This window comes from Mesoplodon mirus (genome assembly GCF_964341445.2).
Source record: "Mesoplodon mirus genome assembly, chromosome: 2".
NCBI lineage: Eukaryota > Metazoa > Chordata > Mammalia > Artiodactyla > Ziphiidae > Mesoplodon > Mesoplodon mirus.
This window is the reverse complement of record NC_138977.1, coordinates 153,051,399-153,073,370: the sequence shown is the minus strand read 5'-3', so window position 1 is coordinate 153,073,370 and position 21,972 is coordinate 153,051,399. Positions and strand designations below refer to the sequence as shown.

General features: G+C 37.3%; 1 protein-coding gene across 1 annotated transcript in view; it reads left to right on the top strand.

Annotated features, from left to right (window-relative positions):
* Window positions 1-21,972, top strand: part of ENPEP (glutamyl aminopeptidase) — a 103,617-nt gene that overhangs the window by 18,283 nt on the left and 63,362 nt on the right. The window contains exon 4 of the mRNA XM_082610914.1: window positions 20,959-21,079. Coding sequence (XP_082467040.1) covers window positions 20,959-21,079 — 121 coding nt within the window. The remainder of the gene's footprint in view (window positions 1-20,958; window positions 21,080-21,972) is intronic.

Genomic DNA, 21,972 nt, shown 5'->3' with positions numbered 1-21,972 from the left:
ATGCCCTGAACACTTGCTAAGCTGTCTAATGGTTAGTCTGCCTCTGTGATACATATTATATATAAAAAACATTATAATCTTTGCAATATAATTTTATAAGGAAGAAATCATCGCTCCTACTTTATAGATGAGAAAATTGAAATAATGAGTTTAATTAATTTGCTCAAGATCACCCACCTGGCAAGTGGTGGAGACGCAAATTCCAGATTCTTTTCAAAAAATGTGCCCTGCTAAACGTTCTGAAATGTGATATTCTGAAAAATATCTTTACCTCACTGGAGGGGAGAGATGCTCCTCCCTCCACCCCATCTACAGAAGACAGGCAACCAGAGTTTCCCTCCTGCAAAAACCTGTGGGGTTCTTTTCTTCAAAACTGAACAGAATAGGGCTTCCCTGGTGGCGCAGTGGTTGAGAGTCCGCCTGCCGATGCAGGGGACATGGGTTCGTGCCCCGGTCCGGGAGGATCCCACGTGCCACAGAGCAGCTGGGCCCGTGAGCCATGGCCTCTGAGCCTGCGCGTCTGGAGCCTGTGCTCCGCGGTGGGAGAGGCCACAGCAGTGAGAGGCCCGTGTACCACAAAAAAAAAAAACTGAACAGAACCTTGCAGGAGAACTTAAAGGCATCTGATGTGAATGTCAATTCAAGGTAAATTCCACCTCTTTGGCATTTTACTGGCTCCCTACCCATTCACTCTAAATTGAAATCTAGCCCTTAACACCCAAGCACAAATGCTCCAGTACAATTTCCCACTCCAGAGAGAATTACAGGAAAACCACACTACTTATATCTACTTGAAAGTAACATCGGTGGGAACCCACACCAGTCTCACAGTACTACATTCTTAGAGCTAAACAGACAACCTAAGACAAACAGGCATATGAGGAAAACAAGCAACATAAAAGAGAAAATCCAAGACCAACAGAAAAGCACAGTGTGAATAAATAAGAATAGTTAGGGAAACAAAAAAAAGCCATAAAAAATTAAACATTCTGACACCACAACTTTTAATTATTACACTCAGAGATTCAAGAAGATATGATCACCATAAAATAAAAACAGAAAATTATGATAAAACAATCAGAAATAGTAGTCAGAGTTTAAAAAAATAATTTCCAAAGCATGACCCTGCTCTAACTTCCAGGAACTTGTTGCTAATTCCTTCAAAAACCAAAGCCCAATAAGCAAATAGCTTTAGTTCCTGACAACTGCTTTGTGTCTTTATCAACTGCACGGAGATGCTTATATTGTTTGAAGCCCTGATACGTCTCATGGGTTTTCCACTTTTACATTGCAACTATCATTTCTGTTTGTTTGCAGTGGGGGTACATTAAAGCATCAATATTCACATGATCCAGAGCCAAAATCTCTATATTACTTGTTCAGCTAAAAAAAAGATTAAGCTAGTTACTTTTTGTGTAATACAACATTTTTAGTAGAAATTTCATGAATCAAAAAACTATTCTTATCCAGTATGTTTCTGACAGTATTATTCTGGTATATTTATCACCTGCTATTCATAGTCAGATTATACTGTGCAGTCCAAAAATCTATAATACCCTGACTGAACTCACCATTCTGGCAAGAATCCTTTATATCAGTAAATACTGAATCGAGGCCTATGTTCTTCTTAACTGTTTACCTGGAGTAGCAGATGTTAGTACTTGAACCATTCACTATGCTTAAAATGTCCTTGTTGCTCATGAAGATTAGAGGACCCAACCCTAAAAAATTGTTAGGAAAAAAGGTAACCAAGTTTGGAAGGTAGCTCAAAAGACTTAACTCTGCTTATTTCCTTTTTTGAATATTAGTTGCATTACATTTTTTTATTGAGGTATAGTTGGTTAACAAGAAAGTTCAGATGTGCAACATAGTAATTCACAACTTTTAAAGGTTATACTCCATTCATAGCTATTATAAAATATTGGCTATATTCCCTGGGCTGTATAATATGTCCTTATAGCTTATTTATATTACACACAGCTGTTTGTACCTCTTAATCCCTTACCTGTATTTTGCCCCTCCCCTCCCCCTCCCCACTGGTAACCACTAGTTTGTTCTATATATCTGTGAGTCTGTTTCTTTTTTGTTATATTCATTAGTTTGTTTTATTTTTCAGATTCCACATATAAGTGATATCATACAGTATTTGTCTCTCTCTGTCTGACTTATTTCACTAAGTATAACACAATCTAAGTCCATCCATGTTGTTGCAAATGTCAAAATTTCATTATTTTTTGGCTGCGTAGTATTTCATTGTATATATATATACACCACATCGTCTCCATTCATTTGCTGATGGACACTTAGTTTGCTTCCATATCTTGGCTATTGTAAATATGCTACTATGAACACTGCGGTGCATATACCTTTTTTTTTTTAACATCTTTATTGGAGTATAATTGCTTCACAGTGTTGTGTTAGTTTCTACTGTATAACAAAGTGAAACAGCTACATGTATACATATATCCCCATATCCCAAATCAGAGCAAGATCCTTTTTGACCCACCTCCTAGAGAAACGTAAATAAAAACAAAAATAAACAAATGGGACCTAATGAAACTTAAAAGCTTTTGCACAGCAAAGGAAACCATAAACAAAACGAAAAGACAACCCTCAAAATGGGAGAAGATATTTGCAAACAAAGCAACTGACAAAGGATTAATCTCCAAAATATACAAGCAGCTCATGTAGCTCAAGATCAAAAAAACAAACAACCCAATCCATATACCTTTTTGAATTAATGTTTTTGTTTTCTTTGGATGTATACCCAGCAGTGGAATTGCTGGGTCATATGGTAGTTCTATTTTTAGTTTTTTGAGAAACTTCCCTACTGTTTTCCATGGTGGCTGCACCAATTTATATTCCCACTGACAGTGTACAAGGGTTCCCTTTCCTCCACACCCTCTCCAGCATTTGTTATTTGTGGTCTTTTTGATGCCAAGTTTTCAGAATGAGTTTGATTTTTATAACACTTTAATTAATTTTTTAAAAATTTCTTTCTTTATTGGAAGGACTATACTAAATTAAGGTCTCTTAATCTTCCCTGAAGGAATGTATTTAATTCAGGAAGCCACAGAAGATTGCTAATGATCCTTATTCTTTATTTAAATATACAAAAATAATATTAATAAAAAAGAATATGAAATTCTATGAGCTAAGTTAGATTTTTTAATGTTTATTATTTGTTTTGAAAAATTCTACTGCAGGAATGATAATCACCAAGCATCAAACAACTCAAATTTTGAGTTAAATGAGAAGTAAGCTTCCAACAAATGCTTTGTATAACCTAAGTGATGATGCTGGGTTTCTTCTCAAACAACACCTCATGGCAGCTGAGCTCTGGAACTCAAAGTTCTGAACACATTGTGAAACTTCAAAGCCACAGCAAAATTACAGTCCTTAGTCACCCAAACTTCAAGCCAAGGTTCTGCATATTTATAATAATTTATCTATGGATAAGGGGCAATCTAAAATCACATTCCTGTGATAAAGCAATCACAAAGGAAAGTTGAAAAAAAACCCCAAAGTATCACTATTCTTTTCTACTAAGTATTCCCCCTCCCCAAATTTCTGCCTACTGCTGGAAGAATATTTAGAAGAACATAAACTTATAAAAAATTAAACACATTGATGACCTCCTGTAATATCAACCATGTACCTTAAAACACACATTTATAGAATTAAAGACAATATCAAGTTCTTTTCTCTTTCTCATCCTGGCTACATCAACATTGATAATAAAACTGAGGGTTCCTCCAATCAGAGTGTTTTATCAGTCTTTGTTGAGCACATACTATGTGCACAAGGAGGATGCTAAGCCCTGAAGGGAGTGAAATATGCTAAGGTATCTGTACTTCAATTAAGATGTGAAACAGAAGTGGTCACCACTGTCCAGTGTCTCCTATCTGTGTTTTAAGGTCTCTGCTGATCATGCCATTTTTGAGTGCCAAAGATCTCATCTTCTGCTTTAGGGGCCCCTGCAAGGGTCCTGGGCCATTTAGAGGGGTGTGTCTATTTGGAACAGTAGAGATAAGATACAAAAACCTCAAGAGATGAACAGGTGCTAACTGCTGGATGATCGGCAGTGGAAAGGCAGACTGTTGTCAATGGGGAGAGTGATCATACATTTTTATCATTTATAAAATATAAATAATAGAGAAGGTGTTATTAATTATGCTGGCATAAGAGGTGTAGCAGATAAGCAACAGACTTACATTCCTGGGACATTCTGGGCAAACCTGGATGTTTGGTCACCTTTGTCAATGGAAGATGCTCAGCAGACAAGGACAACAAAAACATGGACGCAGGACACAGCAGACCTGCAGGGCTGCCAGGTGGTGGTGGGAACCCTGTAGGCACTGGCTGGGCTTCTGACTAGGGTGATGGTGGTAGTGGTGTGTAGCACCTGTTCAATCTGATTCCTTTCTGTTCACATGGTCTTCTCAAGTTCAGTGCCTTCACCTCAGACTTTAAGACACCCTTCCAGAGCCTTGCCCCTTCAATCTTAGTACCCCTCTCCTGGGGTACTAGTTTATTGAGACAGAGCCCTCTGGACATCCCTCCAGTCTCTTTCCAATCTATTGTTACAGCATAAACATTGTGGTTTGCTTTTTTCCTTGCCTTCTGTTTTTATTGCTAAAATCCTTTTTAACCAGGCTCTTGCAAATCAAAACATTTTGGCTTTCAAATTTATTGTGTAGGCATGAAAAGCCTGTTCTGGACTTCAAAAACTTAACTTCTATTTTTTCCCCCTTCATTCTCCTAGTACTCCTAAAGGTAATGTGGATATCACCCACATATAAGGAAGTGCAGACAAAGAAAATTACAGAGATTAATCATTCAATGTATTATCTCTAATGATACTAATGTTCTTGATGTTACACACAGAGCTATGATGTGTCAAGAATTGCTTACGCATTAGCTTATTAACTGCTCACATTATCAGATAGGTACTGTTGTTATCTCTATTTTGTAGCTAGGGAAAGTCAGGTTTCATTCTTAGGAGTAGAGAAAAGAAGCAGTATGATATAGTAAAAAACAAACTTTGGGGCCTCCCTGGTGGTGCAGTGGTTGAGAGTCCGCCTGCCGATGCAGGGGATACGGGTTCGTGCCCCGGTCTGGGAGGATCCCATATGCCGCGGAGCAGCTGGGCCCGTGAGCCATGGCCGCTGAGCCTGCGCATCTGGAGCCTGTGCTCCACAATGGGAGAGGCCACAACAGTGAGAGGTCCGCGTACCGCAAAAAAAAAAAAAAACCCAAAAAACTTTGTGCTGAAGTTTAGTGTCAGTTTTGTCTTACTTCATTTTTCTCATGTACACATTTTTCTCATGCACACAATGTACACAATGAGGAAGTTTATTTTTAAAACTCTTCCAACTCTAAAATTTGAAATAGAAGTCTACAATCCTTACCTAAAACCTTTGTGTCTAGTTGTATGTTGGAAGTCAGAAATTTTCAGATTTGTGAATGGTAATATGGTACGAATATTGAGTATTATTGAGTAACTACAATGGGCTCTGGGGCAGCACCTTATAATCAAACAGTAGTATTTCTGCAGCAATATTTTTTAGTGAAAAAAATAAAAATTATTTTTAAAAACTCCTATCAGTTCAGGTCAGATGTTACTGATAAATTTGTTTGTTTAGAACATATAAAACAACTTTTGATTTTCAGAACTCTTTGGACTTTATAATTGTGAAAACTGGGCTAATGAAAGGATGGGGGTAAAGATATCATCAGTGATGCAAAACATTACATTTTATTATTATTAATAGTGCCAGATTCATAGAATTGGTGTGTAGAGTGGGACATTGCATGGTAAGTGCTTATCACATTACCTGGGAATTTTTAAGTATCCAGTAAGACTAATAGTTAATCATAATGATTACACATAAAAGAAGTGACAGCAACCAATTAGAATAAATTCTCGTGGACTTACATTCCATCTCTCAAATTCCTGGAGACGCTTAATTAAAAGGACAATATTAACAACTCTAAAAGCGTTATTTACAGTAGGTTGCCATATGATAAGAGAAAGGCAACAACAACAACAGTGACAAAGCAGATGTAAGATGTATCACACCTCCCAAAAGAATAATCAGCTGCATATAAGCTTCAGAAAGCACAGATTTTACATCTGACACTAGCTCAATACATGCAGTGCTTTGAGTTATGACTAATAGTACCCAGGGACCTCCCTGGCAGTCCAGTGGTTAAGACTCTGTGCTTCCAATGCAGGGGGCATGGGTTCAATCCCTGCTTGGGGAGCTAAGATCCCAGAAGTTGTGCAGTGTGGACAAAAATAAATAAATGTAAAAAATAGTATCCAACGGTGGTCTATCTAGGTAACTTAATTCACTTACGGAACTTAGTATCTTTAAAAACTAAATATAGGCATTCAAGTTAGGTTCTTGAAGCCTTACAAACTTCATATATATATATATATATATATATATATATATATATATATATATATAGTTATAAAGCTTATATAAAAACCTTTATATTTAACCTTTAATAGAGTCTTTGAATAACAAAGGCATATATGACTTTTTAGAAAGTAAGAAGAAGAAACAATATGCATGCATATCTCCTTCCTCACCCCATGCTATTTCAGTATGGTTAGCACATGCTTTAAAAAAATCATCTCAATGAAGCAAGCATGTAAACTAGAAGGATAGTAATTATTACAAAGCAATGACAATTCAGGAGTAATTTACTGAATTTTGTCATGGACAGAAATGCTGAGGCTCAGCAAATGATGGCGGTGAGTTAGTAGCTTCTACCAACGCCCATAGAAAGTAATGTTTAAAATAAAAATATTTCTGATATATGGCAGATAGGACACATAGATATGCTTTGGCTAATAATATTACAAGGTTAACAGGCTGTATCTATATATTCTGTGATTGCTTAGCTCAGTTGATCAAAGCAGTGGTTATAAAATATGATGGATTACACATCAAAATAAGGGTCATCGATCACATGTGATCTGCAGACTGGCCAGACTGTAAAGACAGAACATACTTCTCTGTGGTGTTGAGTTTCTCAGAAACAAAAAAGGAAGGCATTGCTTTTATTTGGATTGAATTTACACTAACACCAATCCTATCTAAGGACACTGCATTCCTGTTGCTGCCAATAATAGAAATATGGAGAGGAAGAAAAACCTGATTATATTGTCTCAGAAGCATTCTGATTGAAGGGAGTCAATCTCCCAGCATGGGCAAAGAGAACATATTGACAGAAAAAGCACATAGTCTTTCTCCTCCCCATTGCTCCACCTAAGGTGGGAGACCTCACTGTTATCTCTTCTTCCTCTTTTTCAACCCTCTTTCACTCTCCAAATATTACGTGCAACACAAAAGTACAGAGTGTGTACACAACAGCAGAGTGAGGCAAGAGGAACTACCCTTTCTGAAGTTTTTAACAAAAGAGAACAGATGTGGTGGAAATTCTGAGAATCTCAGTTTACAACATGACAATGCTATATGAACGTGAGAGTATTGATTTCATAGGGGGCAATTACCTTCGCTCTGTTCAGTGGCCACCAACTGGATCCTTAGTTTCACTTAACTTCTTGTAAAACGCATGTTGTTCACAAAGAGAACAGGAGGGCGGAGAGGAAATGTATCACTTCTTCTAAAAAGCAAAAATAAATAAATAAATAAAACAAAACAAACTTTAAAAGAAAGGGGATGATAAATGAGTGAATTTTGTAGCCTTTGGAGATGAAGATGAACACATTTTTACTTAGGCAAATAAAGCAAGAATGTCAATCACCCAGTAGCTTGGGAGAACAGTGAGTGAGTGATAGTAATTTAAGGGATGCTTTTTATTTTTACTTATTTTATTTTTTTAGTATCTTTATTGGAGTATAATTACTTTACAATGTTGTGTTAGTTTCTGCTGTACAACAAAGTAAATCAGCTATATGTATACATATATCCCCATATCCCCTCCCTCTTGAAACTCCCTCCCACCCTCTCTATCCCACCCCTCTAGATCATCACAAAGCATCAACCTGATCTCCCTGTGCTATGCTTCAGCTTCCCACAAGCCATCCATTTCACATTTGGTAGTGTATATATGTCAGTGCTGCTCTCTCATTTCATCCTAGCTTCCCCTTCCCCCCCCTCAAACCCCATATCCTCAAGTCCGTTCTCTGTGTCTGCATCTTTATTCCTGCCCTGACCATAGGTTGATCAGTACCAGTTTATTTTAGATTCCATATATGTGCATTAGCATATGGTATTTGTTTTTCTCTTTCTGACTTAACTTCACTCTGTATGACAGACTCTAGGTCCATCCACCTCATTACAAATAACTCAGTTTGGTGTCTTTTTATGGCTGAGTAATATTCCACTGTATATATGTGCCACATCTTCTTTATCCATTCATCTGTTGAAGGACATTTAGGTTGCTTCTGTGTCCTGGTTATTGTAAATAGTGCTGTAATGAACATTGTGGTACGTGTATCTTTTTGAATTATGGTTTTCTCAGGGTATATGCCCAGTAGTGGGATTGCTGGGTCATATGGTAGTTCTACTTTTAGTTTTTTAAGGAACCACCATACTGTTCTCCATAGTGGCTGTATCAATTTACATTCCCACCAACAGTGCAGGAGGGTTCCCTTTTCTCCACACCCTCTCCAGCATTTGTTTGTAGATTTTGTGATGATGGCCATTCTGACTGGTGAGATGTGATACCTCATTGTGGTGTTGATTTTCATTTCTCTGATGATTAGTGATGTTGAGCATCTTTGCATGTGCTTTAAAATTCACGATTTAATGTGGTTATATATATATATATTTTTTGATTCAAAAACTACCATTTTATTTGTTAAAGCATACCATTATGGCATATTGAAGCACTACAGTGTTTTTGTTTTCTAACATCTTTATTGGAGTATAATTGCTTTACAATGGTGTGTTACTTTCTGCTGTATAACAAAGTGAATCAGCTATACATTTACATATATTCCCATTTCTCCTCGCTCTTGCATCTCCCTCCCAGCCTCCCTATCCCACTCCTCTAGGTGGACACAAAGCACCAAGCTGATCTCCCTGTGCCATACAGCTGTTTCCCACTAGCTATCTATTTTACATTTGGTAGTGTATATATGCCCATGCCACCCTCTCACTTCATCCCGGCTTACACTTCCCCCTCCCCATGTCCTTAAGTCCATTCTCTACATCTGCGTCTTTATTCCTGCCCTGCCCCTAGTTTCTTCAAAACCATTTTTTTTTACATTCCATATATATGTGTTAGCATATATTTTTTTCTCTTTCTGACTTACTTCACTCTGTATGACAGTCTCTAGCTCCACCCACCTCACTGTAAATAACTCAATTTCATTTCTTTTTATGGCTGAGTAATATTCCATTGTATATATGTGCCACATCTTCTTTATTACTTAGATTGCTTAGATTGCTTCCATGTCCTGACTATTCTAAATAGTGCAGCAATGAACATTGTAGTACATGACCCATTTTGAATTATGGTTTTCTCAGGGTATATGCCCAGTAGTGGGATTGCTGGGTCATATGGTAGTTCCATTTTTAGTTTTTTAAGGAACCTCCATACTGTTCTCCATAGTAGCTGTATAAATTTATATTCCCACCAACAGTGCAACAGGGTTCCCTTTTCTCCCCACCCTCTCCAGCATTGGTTAGTAGATTTTTTGATGATGGCCATTCTGAACAGTGTGAGGTGATACCTCATTGTAGTTTTGATTTGCATTTCTCTAATAATTAGTGATGTGGAGTATCCTTTCATGTGTTTGTTGGCAATCTGTATATCTTCTTTGGAGAAATGCCTCCTTAAGTCTTCGGCCCATTTTTGGATTGGGTTGTTTTTTTGATATTGAGCTGTATGAGCTGCTTGTATATTTTGGAGATTAATCCTTTGTCAGTTGCTTCATTTGCAAATATCTTCTACCATTCTGAAGGTTGCCTTTTCATCTTGCTTATGGTTTCCTTTGCTGTGAAAAAGCTTTTAAGTTTCATTAGGTCCCATTTGTTTATTTTTGTTTTTATTTCCATTTCTCTACAAGGCAGGTCAAAAAGAATCTTGCTGTGATTTACGTCATAGAGTGTTCTGCCTATGTTTACCACTAAGAGTTTTATAGTGTCTGGCCTTACATTTAGGTCTTTAATCCATTCTGAGTTTATTTTTGTGTATAGTGTTAGGCAGTGTTTTAATTTCATTCTTTTACATGTAGCTGTCCAATCTTCCCAGCACCACTTATTGAAGGGGCTGTCTTTTCTCCATTGTATATTCTTGCCTCCTTTATCAAAGATAAGGTGACCATATGTGCACAGGTTTAGGTCTAGGCTTTTTATCCTGTTCCATTGATATCTATTTCTGTTTTTGTGCAGTAGCATACTGTCTTGATTACTGTAGCTTTGTAATATAGTCTGAAGTCAGGGAGCCTGATTCCTCCACCTCTGCTTTTCTTTCTCAAGATTGCTTTGGCTATTCAGCATCTTTTGTGTTTACACAAAAATTATGAAATTTTTTGTTCTAGTTCTGTGAAAAATGCCATTAGTAGTTTGATAGGGATTGCACTGAATCTGTAGATTTCTTTGGGTATTATAGTCATTTTCACAATGTTGATTCTTCCAGTCCAAGAACAATGTATGTCTCTCCATCTGTTGGTATCATCTTTAATTTTTTCATCAGTGTCTTACAGTTTTCTGCATACAGGTCTTTTGTCTCCTTAGGTAAGTTTATTCCTAGGTATTTCATTCTTTTTTGTTGCAATCGTAAATGGGAGTGTTTCCTTAATTCCTCTTTCAGATTTTCATCATTAGTGTATAGGAATGCAAGATATTTCTGTACATTAATTTTGTATCCTGCTACTTAACCAATTCACTGATTAGCTCTAGTAGTTTTCTAGTAGCATCTTTAGGATTCGCTATGTGCATAGAAGCATGTCATCTGCAAACAGTGACAGTTTTACTCTTCTTTTCTGATTTGGATTCATTTCATTTTCTTCTCTGATTGCTGTGGCTAAAACTTCTAAAACTATTTTAAATACTAGTGGTGAGAGTGGGCAACCTTGTCTTGTTCCTCATCTTAGTAGAAATGGTTTCAGTTTTTCACCACTGAGAACAATGCTGGCTGTACGTTTGTCATAGACGGCCTCTATTATGTTGAGGTAAGTTCCCTCTATGCCTACTTTCTGGAGGGTTTTTATCAAAAGTGGGTGTGGAATTTTGTCAAAAGCTTTTCTTCATCTACTGAGATGATCATATGGTTTTTATCCTTCAGTTTGTTATATGGTGTATCACAGTAATTGATTTGCATATACTGAAGAATCCTTGAATTCCTGGGATAAACACCACTTGATCATGGTGTATGATCCCTTTAATGTGCTGTTGGGTTCTCTTTGCTGGTATTTTGTTGAGGATTTTTGCATCTATGTTCATCAGTGATATTGGCCTGTAGTTTTCTTTCTTTGTGACATCTTGTCTGGTTTTGGTATCAGAGTGATGGTGGCCTCATAGAATAAGCTTGGGAGCGCTCCTCCCTCTGTTATATTTTGGAACAGTTTGAGAAGGATAGGTGTTAGCTCTTCTCTAAATGTTCAATAGAATTCACCTGTGAAGCCATCTGGTCCTGGACTTTTGTTTGTTGGAAGATCTTAAATCACAGTCTCAATTTCAGCACTTGTGATTGTTCTGTTTATATTTTCTATTTCTTCCTGGTTCAGTCTTGGAAGGTTGTGCTTTTCTAAGGATTTGTCCATTTCTTCCAGGTTGTCCATTTTATTGACATATAGTTGCTTGTAGTAATCTCTCATGATCCTTTGTATTTCTGCAGTGTCAGTTGTTACTTCTCCTTTTTCATTAATAATTCTATTGATTTGAGTCTTCTCCCTTTCTTTCTTGATGAGTCTGGCTAATGGTTTATCAATTTTGTTTATCTTCTCAAAGAACCAGCGCTTAGTTTTACTGATCTTTGCTATTGTTTTCTTCATTTCTTTTTCATTTATTTCTGATCTGATCTTTACAATTTCTTTCCTTTTGGTAACTGTGGGGTTTTTTTGTTCTTCTTTCTCTAATTGTTTTAGGTGTAAGTTTAGCTTGTTTATTTAAGATGCTTCTGGTTTCTTGAGGTAGGACTGTATTGCTATAAACTTCCCTCTTAGAACTGCTTTTGCTGCATCCCACAGGTTTTGGGTCACCGTGTTTTCATTGTCATTTGTCTCTAGGTATTTTTTGATTTCTTCTTTGATTTCTTCAGTAATCTCTTGGTTATTAAGTAATATATTGTTTAGCCTCCATGTGTTTGTATGTTACAGATTTTTTCCTGTAATTGATATCTAGTCTCATAGCATTGTGGTCGGAAAAGATACCTGATACGATTTCAATTTTCTTAAATTTACCGATGCTTGATTTGGGAACCAAGATATGATCTATCCTGGAGAATGTTCCATGAGCACTTGAGAAGAAAGTGTATTTTGTTGTTTTTGGATGGAATGTCCAATAAATATCAATTAAGTCCATCCTGTTAATGTATCATTTAAAGCTTGTATTTATTTATTTTCATTTTGGATGATCTGTCCATTGGTGAAAGTGGGGTGTTTAAAGTCCCCTATTGTGTTACTGTCAATTTCCTCTTTTATGGCTGTTAGCAATGCCTTTTGTATTGAGGTGCTCCTATGTTGGATGCATAAATATTTACAATTGTTATACCTTCTTGGATTGATCCCTTGATCACTATGTAGTGTGCTTCTTTGTCTCTTGTAATAGTCTTTCTTTTAAAATCTATTTTGTCTGATAAGAGAATTGTTACTCCAGCTTTCTTTTGATTTCCATTTGCATGGAATATCTTTTTCCATCCCCTCACTTTCAGTCTGTATGTGTCCCTAGGTCTGAAGTGGGTCTCTTGTAGACAGCATATATATGGGTCTTGTTTTTATATCCATTCAGCCAGTCTATGTCTTTTCATTGGAGCATTTCATCCATTTACATTTAAGGTAGTTATCAATATGTATGTTGCTATTACCATTTTCTTAATTGTTTTGGGTTTGTTATTGTAAGTCTTTTCCTTCTCTTGTGTTTCCTGCCTAGGGAAGTTCCTTTAGCATTTGTTGTAGAGCTGGTTTGGTGGTGCTGAATTCTCTTAGCTTTTGCTTGTCTGTAAAGGTTTTAATTTTTCCGTCGAATCTGAATGACATCCTTGTTGGGTAATCTTGGTTGTAGGTTTTTCCCTTTCATCACTTTAAGTATGTCCTGCCACTCCCTTCTGGCTTGCAAGTTTCTGCTGAAAGATCAGCTGCTAACGTTATGTGTATCCCCTTTTAGGTTATTTGTTGCTTTTCCCTTGCTGCTTTTAATATTTTTTCTTTGTATTTAATTATTGATAGTTTGATTAATACGTGTCTTGGCATGTTTCTCCTTGGATTTATCCTGTATGGGACTCTCTGTGCTTCCTGGACTTGATCATTTCCTTTCCCATATTAGGGAAGTTTTCAACTATAATGTCTTCAAATATTTTCTCAGTCCTTTTTTTTCCACTTCTTCTTCTGGGACCCCTATAATTTGAATGTTGGTGCATTTAATGTTGTCCCAGATGTCTCTGAGACTGTCTTCAATTCATTTTTTTTTCTTTATTCTGCCCTGTGGTAGTTATTTCCACTATTTTATCTTCCAGGGCACTTATCCATTCTTCTGCCTCAGTTATTCTGCTATTTATTCCTTCTAGAGAATTTTTCATTTCATTTATTGTGTTGTTCATTATTTGTTTGCTCTTTAGTTCTTGTAGGTTCTTGTTAAACGTTTCTTGTATCTTCTCCATTCTATTTCCAAGATTTTGAATCATCTTTACTATCATTACCCTGAATTCTTTTTCAGGTAGACTGCATATTTCCTCTTCACTTGTTTCGTTTGGTGGGTTTTTACCTTGCTCCTTCATCTGCTGCATATTTCTCTGTCTTCTCATGTTGCTTAACTTACTGCATTTGGGGTCTCCTTTTTACAAGCTGCAGGTTCGTAGTTCACATTGTTTTTGGTGTCTGACCCCGTGGGTAAGGTTGGTTCAGTGGTTTGTGTAGGCTTCCTGGTGGAGCGGACTGGTGCCTGTGTTCTGGTGGATGAGGCTGGATCTTGTCTTGCTGGTGGGCAGGACCACGTCTGGTTGTGTGTTTTGGTGTGTCTGTGGACTTTTTATGATTTTAGGCAGCCTCTCTGCTAATGGGTGGGGTTGTGTTCCTGTCCTGCTAGTTGTTTGGCATAGGGTGTCCAGCACTGTCGCTTGCTGGTTGTTGAGTGGAGCTGAGTCTTAGCGTTGAGATGGAGATCTCTGAGAGAGCTTTTGCTATTTGATATTATGTGGGCTGTGCAGTCTCTGGTGGACCAATGTCCTGAACTCAGCTCTCCCACCTCAGAGGCTCAGGCCTGACACCCGGCCAGAGCACCAAGACCCTGTCAGCTACTCGGCTCAGAAGAAAAGGGAGAAAAGAAAGAAAGAAAGGAAAAAATAAAATAGTTACTAAAATAAAAAATAAATTATTAAAAATAAAAACTAAAAATGTAATAAAAAAAGAAAGAAAGAAGAGAGTAACCAAACCAGAAAACAAATCCGCCAATGATAACAAGTGCTAAAAACTATATGAAAAAAAAAAATAAGAAAAAATGGACAGACAGAACCCTAGGACAAACCATCAAAGAAAAGCTATACAGACAAAAATCACACAACGAAGCATACACATACACATTCACAAAAAGAGAAAAAAGAGAAAAATATATATACATATAAAGAAAAAAGGAAGAATGCAACCAAATCAACAAATCTACCAGTGATAATAAGCTCTAAATACTAAATTGAGAGAAACATAAAGCCAGAAACAAATTAGGTACAGAAAGCAAAACCCAAGTCTGCAGTTGCTCCCAAAGTCCACCACCTCAATTTTGGGATGATTCATTGTCTATTCAGGTATTCCAGATGCAGGGTATGTCAAGTTGATTGTGGAGATTTCATCCACTGCTCCTGAGGCTGCTGGGAGAAATTTCCCTTTCTCTTCTTTGTTTGCACAGCTCCTCGGGTTCAGCTTTGGATCTGGACCCGCCTCTGCATGTAGGTTGCCTGAGGGCGTCTGTTCTTTGCCCAGACAGGACGGGGTTAAAATAGCAGCCGATTAGGGGGCTCTGGCTCACTCAGGCCGGGGGCAGGGAAGCGTACAGAATGCAGGGTGAGCCTGTGGTGACAAAGGTCAGTGTGACACCGCACCAACCTGAGGCACACCATGTGTTCTCCTGGGGATGCTGTCCCTGGATGACAGGACCCTGGCAGTGTGGGCTGCACAGGCTCCCGGGAGGGGACATGTGGATAGTTACCTGTGCTTGCACACAGGATTCTTGGTGGCTGCAGACTCAGCCTTAGCATCTCATGCCCGTCTCTTGTGTCTGTGCTGATAGCCACAGCTCACGCACGCCTCTGGAGCTCGTTTAGGCAGTGCTCTGAATCCCCTCTCCTCGTAGGCAGTTCTGGACTTTTTTCCAGACTCTCTCCCCACTATCTGTGGTGCACTAACCCCCTTCAGGCTGTGTTCACGCAGCCAACCCCAGTCCTCTCCCTGGGGTCTGACCTCTGAAGCCCAAGCCTCAGCTCCCAGCTCTCGCCCGCCCCGGCGGGTGAGCAGACAAGCCTCTTGGGCTGGTGAGTGCTGGTCGGCACTGATCCTCTGTGAGGGAATCTCTCCACTTTGCCCTCTGCACCCCTGTTGCTGCGCTCTCCTCCGTGGCTCCGAAGCTTCCCACCCCCACCCCTCACCTCTGCCAGTGAAGGGGCTTCCTAGTGTGTGGAACTTTTCCTCCTTCACAGCTCTCTCCCTGAGGTGCAGGTCCCATCGCTATTCTTTTGGCTCTGTTTTTCCTTTTGCCCTACCCAGGTATGTAGGGAGTTTCTTGCCTTTTGGCAAGTCTGAGGTCTTCTGCCAGTGTTCAGTAGGTGTTCTGTAGTTGTTCCACATGTACATGTATTTTTCATGTATTTGTGGGGAGAAAGTTAATCTCCACATCTTACTCCTCTGCCATCTTGAGGGTTTTCCAAGGGATACTTTTTAGAAACTCATCCATTAAATTATTGGATCTTTCTGCTGTTCTTCACTTCAGAGAAAATATGGCTAAAGTTGTATGCATATATTCATCATTACTATATCATACAGAGTATTTTCACTGCCCTAAAAATCCTCTATGCTCTACCTATTCATCTCTCCACCTCTCACACCCCAGCCTGTCATCCACTGATCTCTTTATTGTCTCCATCTTTTTGACTCTTCCAAAATGTCAAATAGTTGGAATCATACAGTGTGTAGCCCTTTCAGATTCGTTTCTTTCACTTAATATTGATAATATGCATTTAAGGTTCCTCCCTGTTTTTTCATGGTTTCATAGCTTCTTTCTATTTAGCACTGTGTAATATTCCATTGCCCACAGTTTATCTGGTACATGGAAAACATCTTGTTGCTTCCAAGTTTTGGCAATTACAAATAAAACTACTGTAAACATCCTCGTGCAGGACTTTTTTAAATTAATTTTTTCTTATTAGTCATCCATTCTATGCACATCAGTGTATACATGTCAATACCAATCTCCTAATTCATCACACCACAACCCCAACACCTTGCTGCTTTCCCCAATTGGTGTCCATATGTTTTTTCTCTATTTCTGAGTCTCAATTTCTGCTCTGCAAATAGGTTCATCTGTACCATTTTCTACGTTCACATATATGCATTAATATACGATATTTGTTTCTCTCTTTCTGACTTACTTCACTCTGTATGACAGTTTCTAGATGCATCCATGTCTCTAAAAATGACCCAATTTTGTTCCTGTTTATGGCTGAGTAATATTCCATTGTATATATGTACCACAATTTCTTTATCCATTCGTCTGTCGATGGGCATTTAGGTTGCTACCATGACCTGGCTATTGTAAATACTGCTGCAATGAACACTGGGTTGCATGTGTCTTTTTGAATTATGGTTTCCTCAGGGTATATGCCCAGTAGTGGGATTGCTGGGTCATATGGTAATTCTATTTTTAGTTCTTAAAGGAACCTCCATAATGTTCATAGTGGCTGTATCAATTTATATTCCCACCAACAGTGCAAGAGAGTTCCCTTTTCTCCACACCCTCTCCAGCATTTGTTGTTTATAGATTTTCTGATGATGCCATTCTAACTGGTGTGAGGTGATACCTCATTGTAGTTCTGATTTGTATTTCTCTAATAATTAGTTATGTTGAGTAGCTTTTCATGTGCTTCCTGGCCATCTATAGGTCTTCTTTGGAGAATTATCTATTTAGCTCTTCTGCCCATTTTTGGATTTCACTGTTTTTTTAATATTGAGCTGCATGAGCTGTTTATATATTTTGGAGATTAATCCTTTGTCCACTGATTCCTTTGCAAATATTTTCTCTCATTGTGAGGGTTGTCTTTTCATTTTGTTTATGGTTTTGTTTGCTGTGCAAAAGCTTTTAAGTTTCATTAGGTCCCATTTATTTTTTTCTTTTTATTTACATTACTCTAGGAGGTGGATCAAAAAAGATCTTCCTGTGATTTATGTCAAAGAGTGTCCTTCCTGTTTTTCTCCAAGAGTTTTATAGTGTCCGGTCTTACATTTAGGTCTCTAATCCATTTTGAGTTTATTTTTCTGTATGGTGTTAGGGAGTGTTCTAATTTCATTCTTTTACATGTAGCTGTCCAGTTTTCGCAGCACCACTTATTGAAGGTGCTGTCTTTTCTCCATTGTATAACCTTGCCTCCTTTGTCATAGATTAACCATAGGTGTGTGGGTTTCTCTCTGGGCTTTCTATCCTGTTCCATTGATCTACATTTCTGTTTTTGTGCCAGTATCATATTGTCTTGATTACTGTAGCTTTGTAGTATAGTCTGAAGTCAGGGAGTCTGATTCCTCCAGATCCACTGTTTTCCCTCAGGACTGCTTTGGCTACTCGGGGTCCTTTGTGTCTCCATGCAAATTTTAAGATTTTTTGTTCTAGTTCTGTAAAAAATGCCATTGGTAATTTCATAGGGATTGCACTGAATCTGTAGATTGCTTTGGGTAGTATACTCATTTTCACAATGTTGATTCTTCCAATCCAAGAACATGGTATATCTCTCCATCTGTTTGTATCATCTTTAATTTCTTTCATCAGTGTCTTACATTTTTCTGCATACAGGAATTTTGTCTCCCTAGGTAGGTTTATTCCTAGGTATCTTATTCTTTTTGTTGCAATGTTAAATGGGAGTGTTTCCTTAATTCCTCTTTCAGATCTTTCATCATTAGTGTATAGGAATGTAACAGATTTCTGTGCATTAATTTTGTATCCTGCAACTTTACCAAATTCATTGATTACCTCTCGTAGTTTTCTGGTGACATCTTTAGGAATCTCTATTTATAGTATCATGTCATCTGCAGTGACAGTTTTACTTCTTTTCCAGTTTGTATTTCTTTTCGCTTCTCTGATTGCCGTGGCTAGGACTTCCAAAACTATGTTGAATAATTGTGGTGAGAGTGGACATCCTTGTCTTGTTCCTGATCTTAGAGGAAATGCTTTCAGTTTTTCACCATTGAGAATGATGTTTACTGTGGGTTTATCATATATGGCCTTTATTATTTTGAAGTAGCTTCCCTCTATGCCCACTTTCTGGAGAGTTTTTATGATAAATGGGTGTCGAAATTTTTTCTCCATCTATTGAGATGATCATATGGTTTTTATTCTTCAATTTGTTAATATGGTGTATCGCATGGATTGATTTGTGTATATTGAAGAATCCTTGCATCTCTGGGATAAACCCCACTTGATCATGGTGTATGATCCTTTTAATGTGTTGTTGGATTCTGTTTCCTAGTATTTTCTTGAGGATTTTTGCATCTATATTCATCAGTGATATTGGTTTGTAATTTTCCGTTTTTTTAGTACCTTGTCTGATTTTGGTATCAGGATGATGGTGGCCTCACAGAATGAGTTTGGGTGTTTTCCTTCCTCTGCAATTTTTTGGAAGAGTTTGAGAAGGATGGGTGTTAGCTCTTCTCTAAATGTTTGATAGAACTCACCTGTGAAGCCATCTGGTCCTGGACTTTTGTTTGTTGGAAGACTTTTAATAACAGTTTCAATTTCATTACTTGTGATTGGTCTGTTCCTATTTTCTGTTTCTTCCTGTTCAGTCTTGGAAGGCTATACCTTTCTAAGAATTTGTCCATTTCTTCCAGGTTGTGCATTTTATAGGCATAGAGTTGCTTGTAGTAGCCTGTTAGGATTGTTTGTATTTCTGTGGTGTCTATTGTAACTCTTCCTTTTTCATTTCTAATTTTATTGATTTGAATCCTCTCCCTCTTTTTCTTGATGAGTCTGGCTCATGGTTTATCAATTATGTTTACCTTCTCAAAGAACCAGCTTTTAGTTTTATTGATCTTTGCTGTCATTTTCTTTGTTTCTATTTCATTTATTTCTGCTCTAATCTTCATGATTTCTTTCCTTCTCCTAACTTTCGGTTTTGTTTGTTCTTCCTTCTCTAGTTCCTTTACGTGTAATGTTAGATTGTTTATTTGAGATTTTTCTTGTTTCTTGAGGTAGGCTTGTATAGCTGTAAACTTCCCTCTTAGAACTGCTTTTGCTGCATCCCATAGGTTTTGGATCGTTGTGTTTTCATTGTCATTTGTCTCTAGGTATTTTTTGATTTCCTCTGTGATTTCTTCAGTGATCTCTTGGTTATTTAATAATGTATTGTTTAGCCTCCATGTGTTTGTGTTTTTTATGGTTTTCTCCCTGTAACTGATTTCTAATCTCATAGCATTGTGGTCAGAAAAGATGCCTGATATGATTTCAGTTTTGTTAAATTTACTGAGGTTTGATTTGTGACCCAAGATGTGATCTACCCTGGAGAATGTTCCATGTACACTTGAGAAGAAAGTGTAATCTGCTGTATCTTCCAGGAGTTTTATAGTTTTGCTTTACATTTAGGTATGTGATCAATTTTGTGTTCATATTTGTGAAGGGTGTGTTTGTCTAGATTCATTTTTTTGCAGATGGATGTTCAGTTATTCCAGCATCATTTGTTGAAGATACAGTCTTTACTCCATTGTATTGCCTTTACTCCTTTGTTGAAGATCAGTTGACTATATTTATGTGGGTCTATTTCATTGCTCTCTATTGTCTTGTACTGATCTATTTTTCTATTGTTTTGTTAATACCACATTGTCTTGATTACTGTAGCTTTACAGTAAGTCTTGAAGTCAGATATTATCAATCTTCCAATATTGTTTTTCTCCTTCAATATTGTGTTGGCTACTTGGGGTTATACATGCTTAGAATTGGGGAGTAAAAAGTCTATACTTGGTTTGATTTATAAATTATGTCATGGCATAAAAGTAATATCCTAGATACTTAGAGATGTAGCTTATCAAGATTTGGCTTATCAAGATGCCTCCCTCTCAAGAAAAATTTGAGTCATTGTATTTTAGACTCTGGAAATAGAATAGTTAATATATCAAAAGGGTAGTGTGGGTAGCAATGGATAGAAAAGCAAATGGAAAACACATATCTAAGGGCTCTTTAGATAAGAAAAAAATCACATGCCTTATTTCTTCAAAGACGAATTACACAAAGAGAGATAAATACATAGATACACAAATATTAAGAAGACAATATATGTTCTAAGTAGAAAAAAATTATAACATTTAAAAAATATACTGTACATTATGCCAACCATTGTGTCTTACATTATTTCTAGTCATTGAAATTACTTAGTGAGTTATGCAGTATTCTTTTCCTTTACATATGCATGTCAGAGACGTGAAGTGATTTGTCCAAGACCATGCAGAACTGGGATTTCAATTAGACTTACCTGGCTCCAAAGCCCACCTTCTTTCTACTATGTCATATATCATAGTTTTTGTGTTTTTTCAAATGAAGAATTTTCACTGAATTTTTTTAATTTTAATAGCTCACTATATATGTCCAGCCAGAGCAAAAGCACACAGCTGAATATGCTGCAAATATAACTAAAAGTGTGTTTGATTATTTTGAAGACTACTTCGCTATGGATTATTCTCTTCCTAAATTAGGTGAGAACCATGTTTTATTTTCTTATTTTTAATATTGCTTTTGTTTTCACCTAAGTTAACTCACTTCCTCCAGCTTTAGCATCCTTAGTTAATGGTCATCCCTTAGTCTTTTCGTCATATGCCTCTACTATGTATCTAATACTTACTAGATGCTGAAAGGTTCATTCTGGATTCCTCTAAGAATAATGTCTATACTCTGTTCTTACCTGACAAATGTATAGTATTTTATTTCCAAATAAAGATTGATGTATATATATAGAACTGCAGACATTGCTAATGATGGAACCAGAAAGAGCAACCTAGATCAGCTGATTTCAAAATTAGTACCCATCCCAATAGCTTACATTGCCTCCCTACCATCAGTAAGTTAATAAATAATAGGGATAAATAATGCTGTCAGAGTCCCATGTACTTCCAGCCTTTCCGTTGTTGTACAAGACTAATTCTAGATTCTTCAGCAGTTAAAATGAACTGGTGCTACTTCCATAAGTATTTTTTTCTAATATGGAGGATGTGGGGGACATGTTTTCTTTTTAAAATAAAAATAGTGCTATAATCAAAATGGTATGGATATGACACTTCTATTAACAGCAGAAATGCTTTAATAGTAAGCTTGAGTGGTATTAGCAAAGACTTTAAATATAACACCCATATAGATGTCTGTAGGGATGAAATGAAGGCAACAAGAAAACCAACAAACCAACAATCGACTTCTCTATTTCTGTTTCTGCCCTTTAATAAATTACCAATGCAAAGCAACTGGAATGTCAAATTCTCTACATGGGATTGGCTGTGGCTCTGAGCAACTTTGTGGATGCACCATTTTTTTTTTTTTATTGCTTAACAGCTATTAGAGAAGGAGACAGGAAGAGAAACAACTTTCCATCAAACTC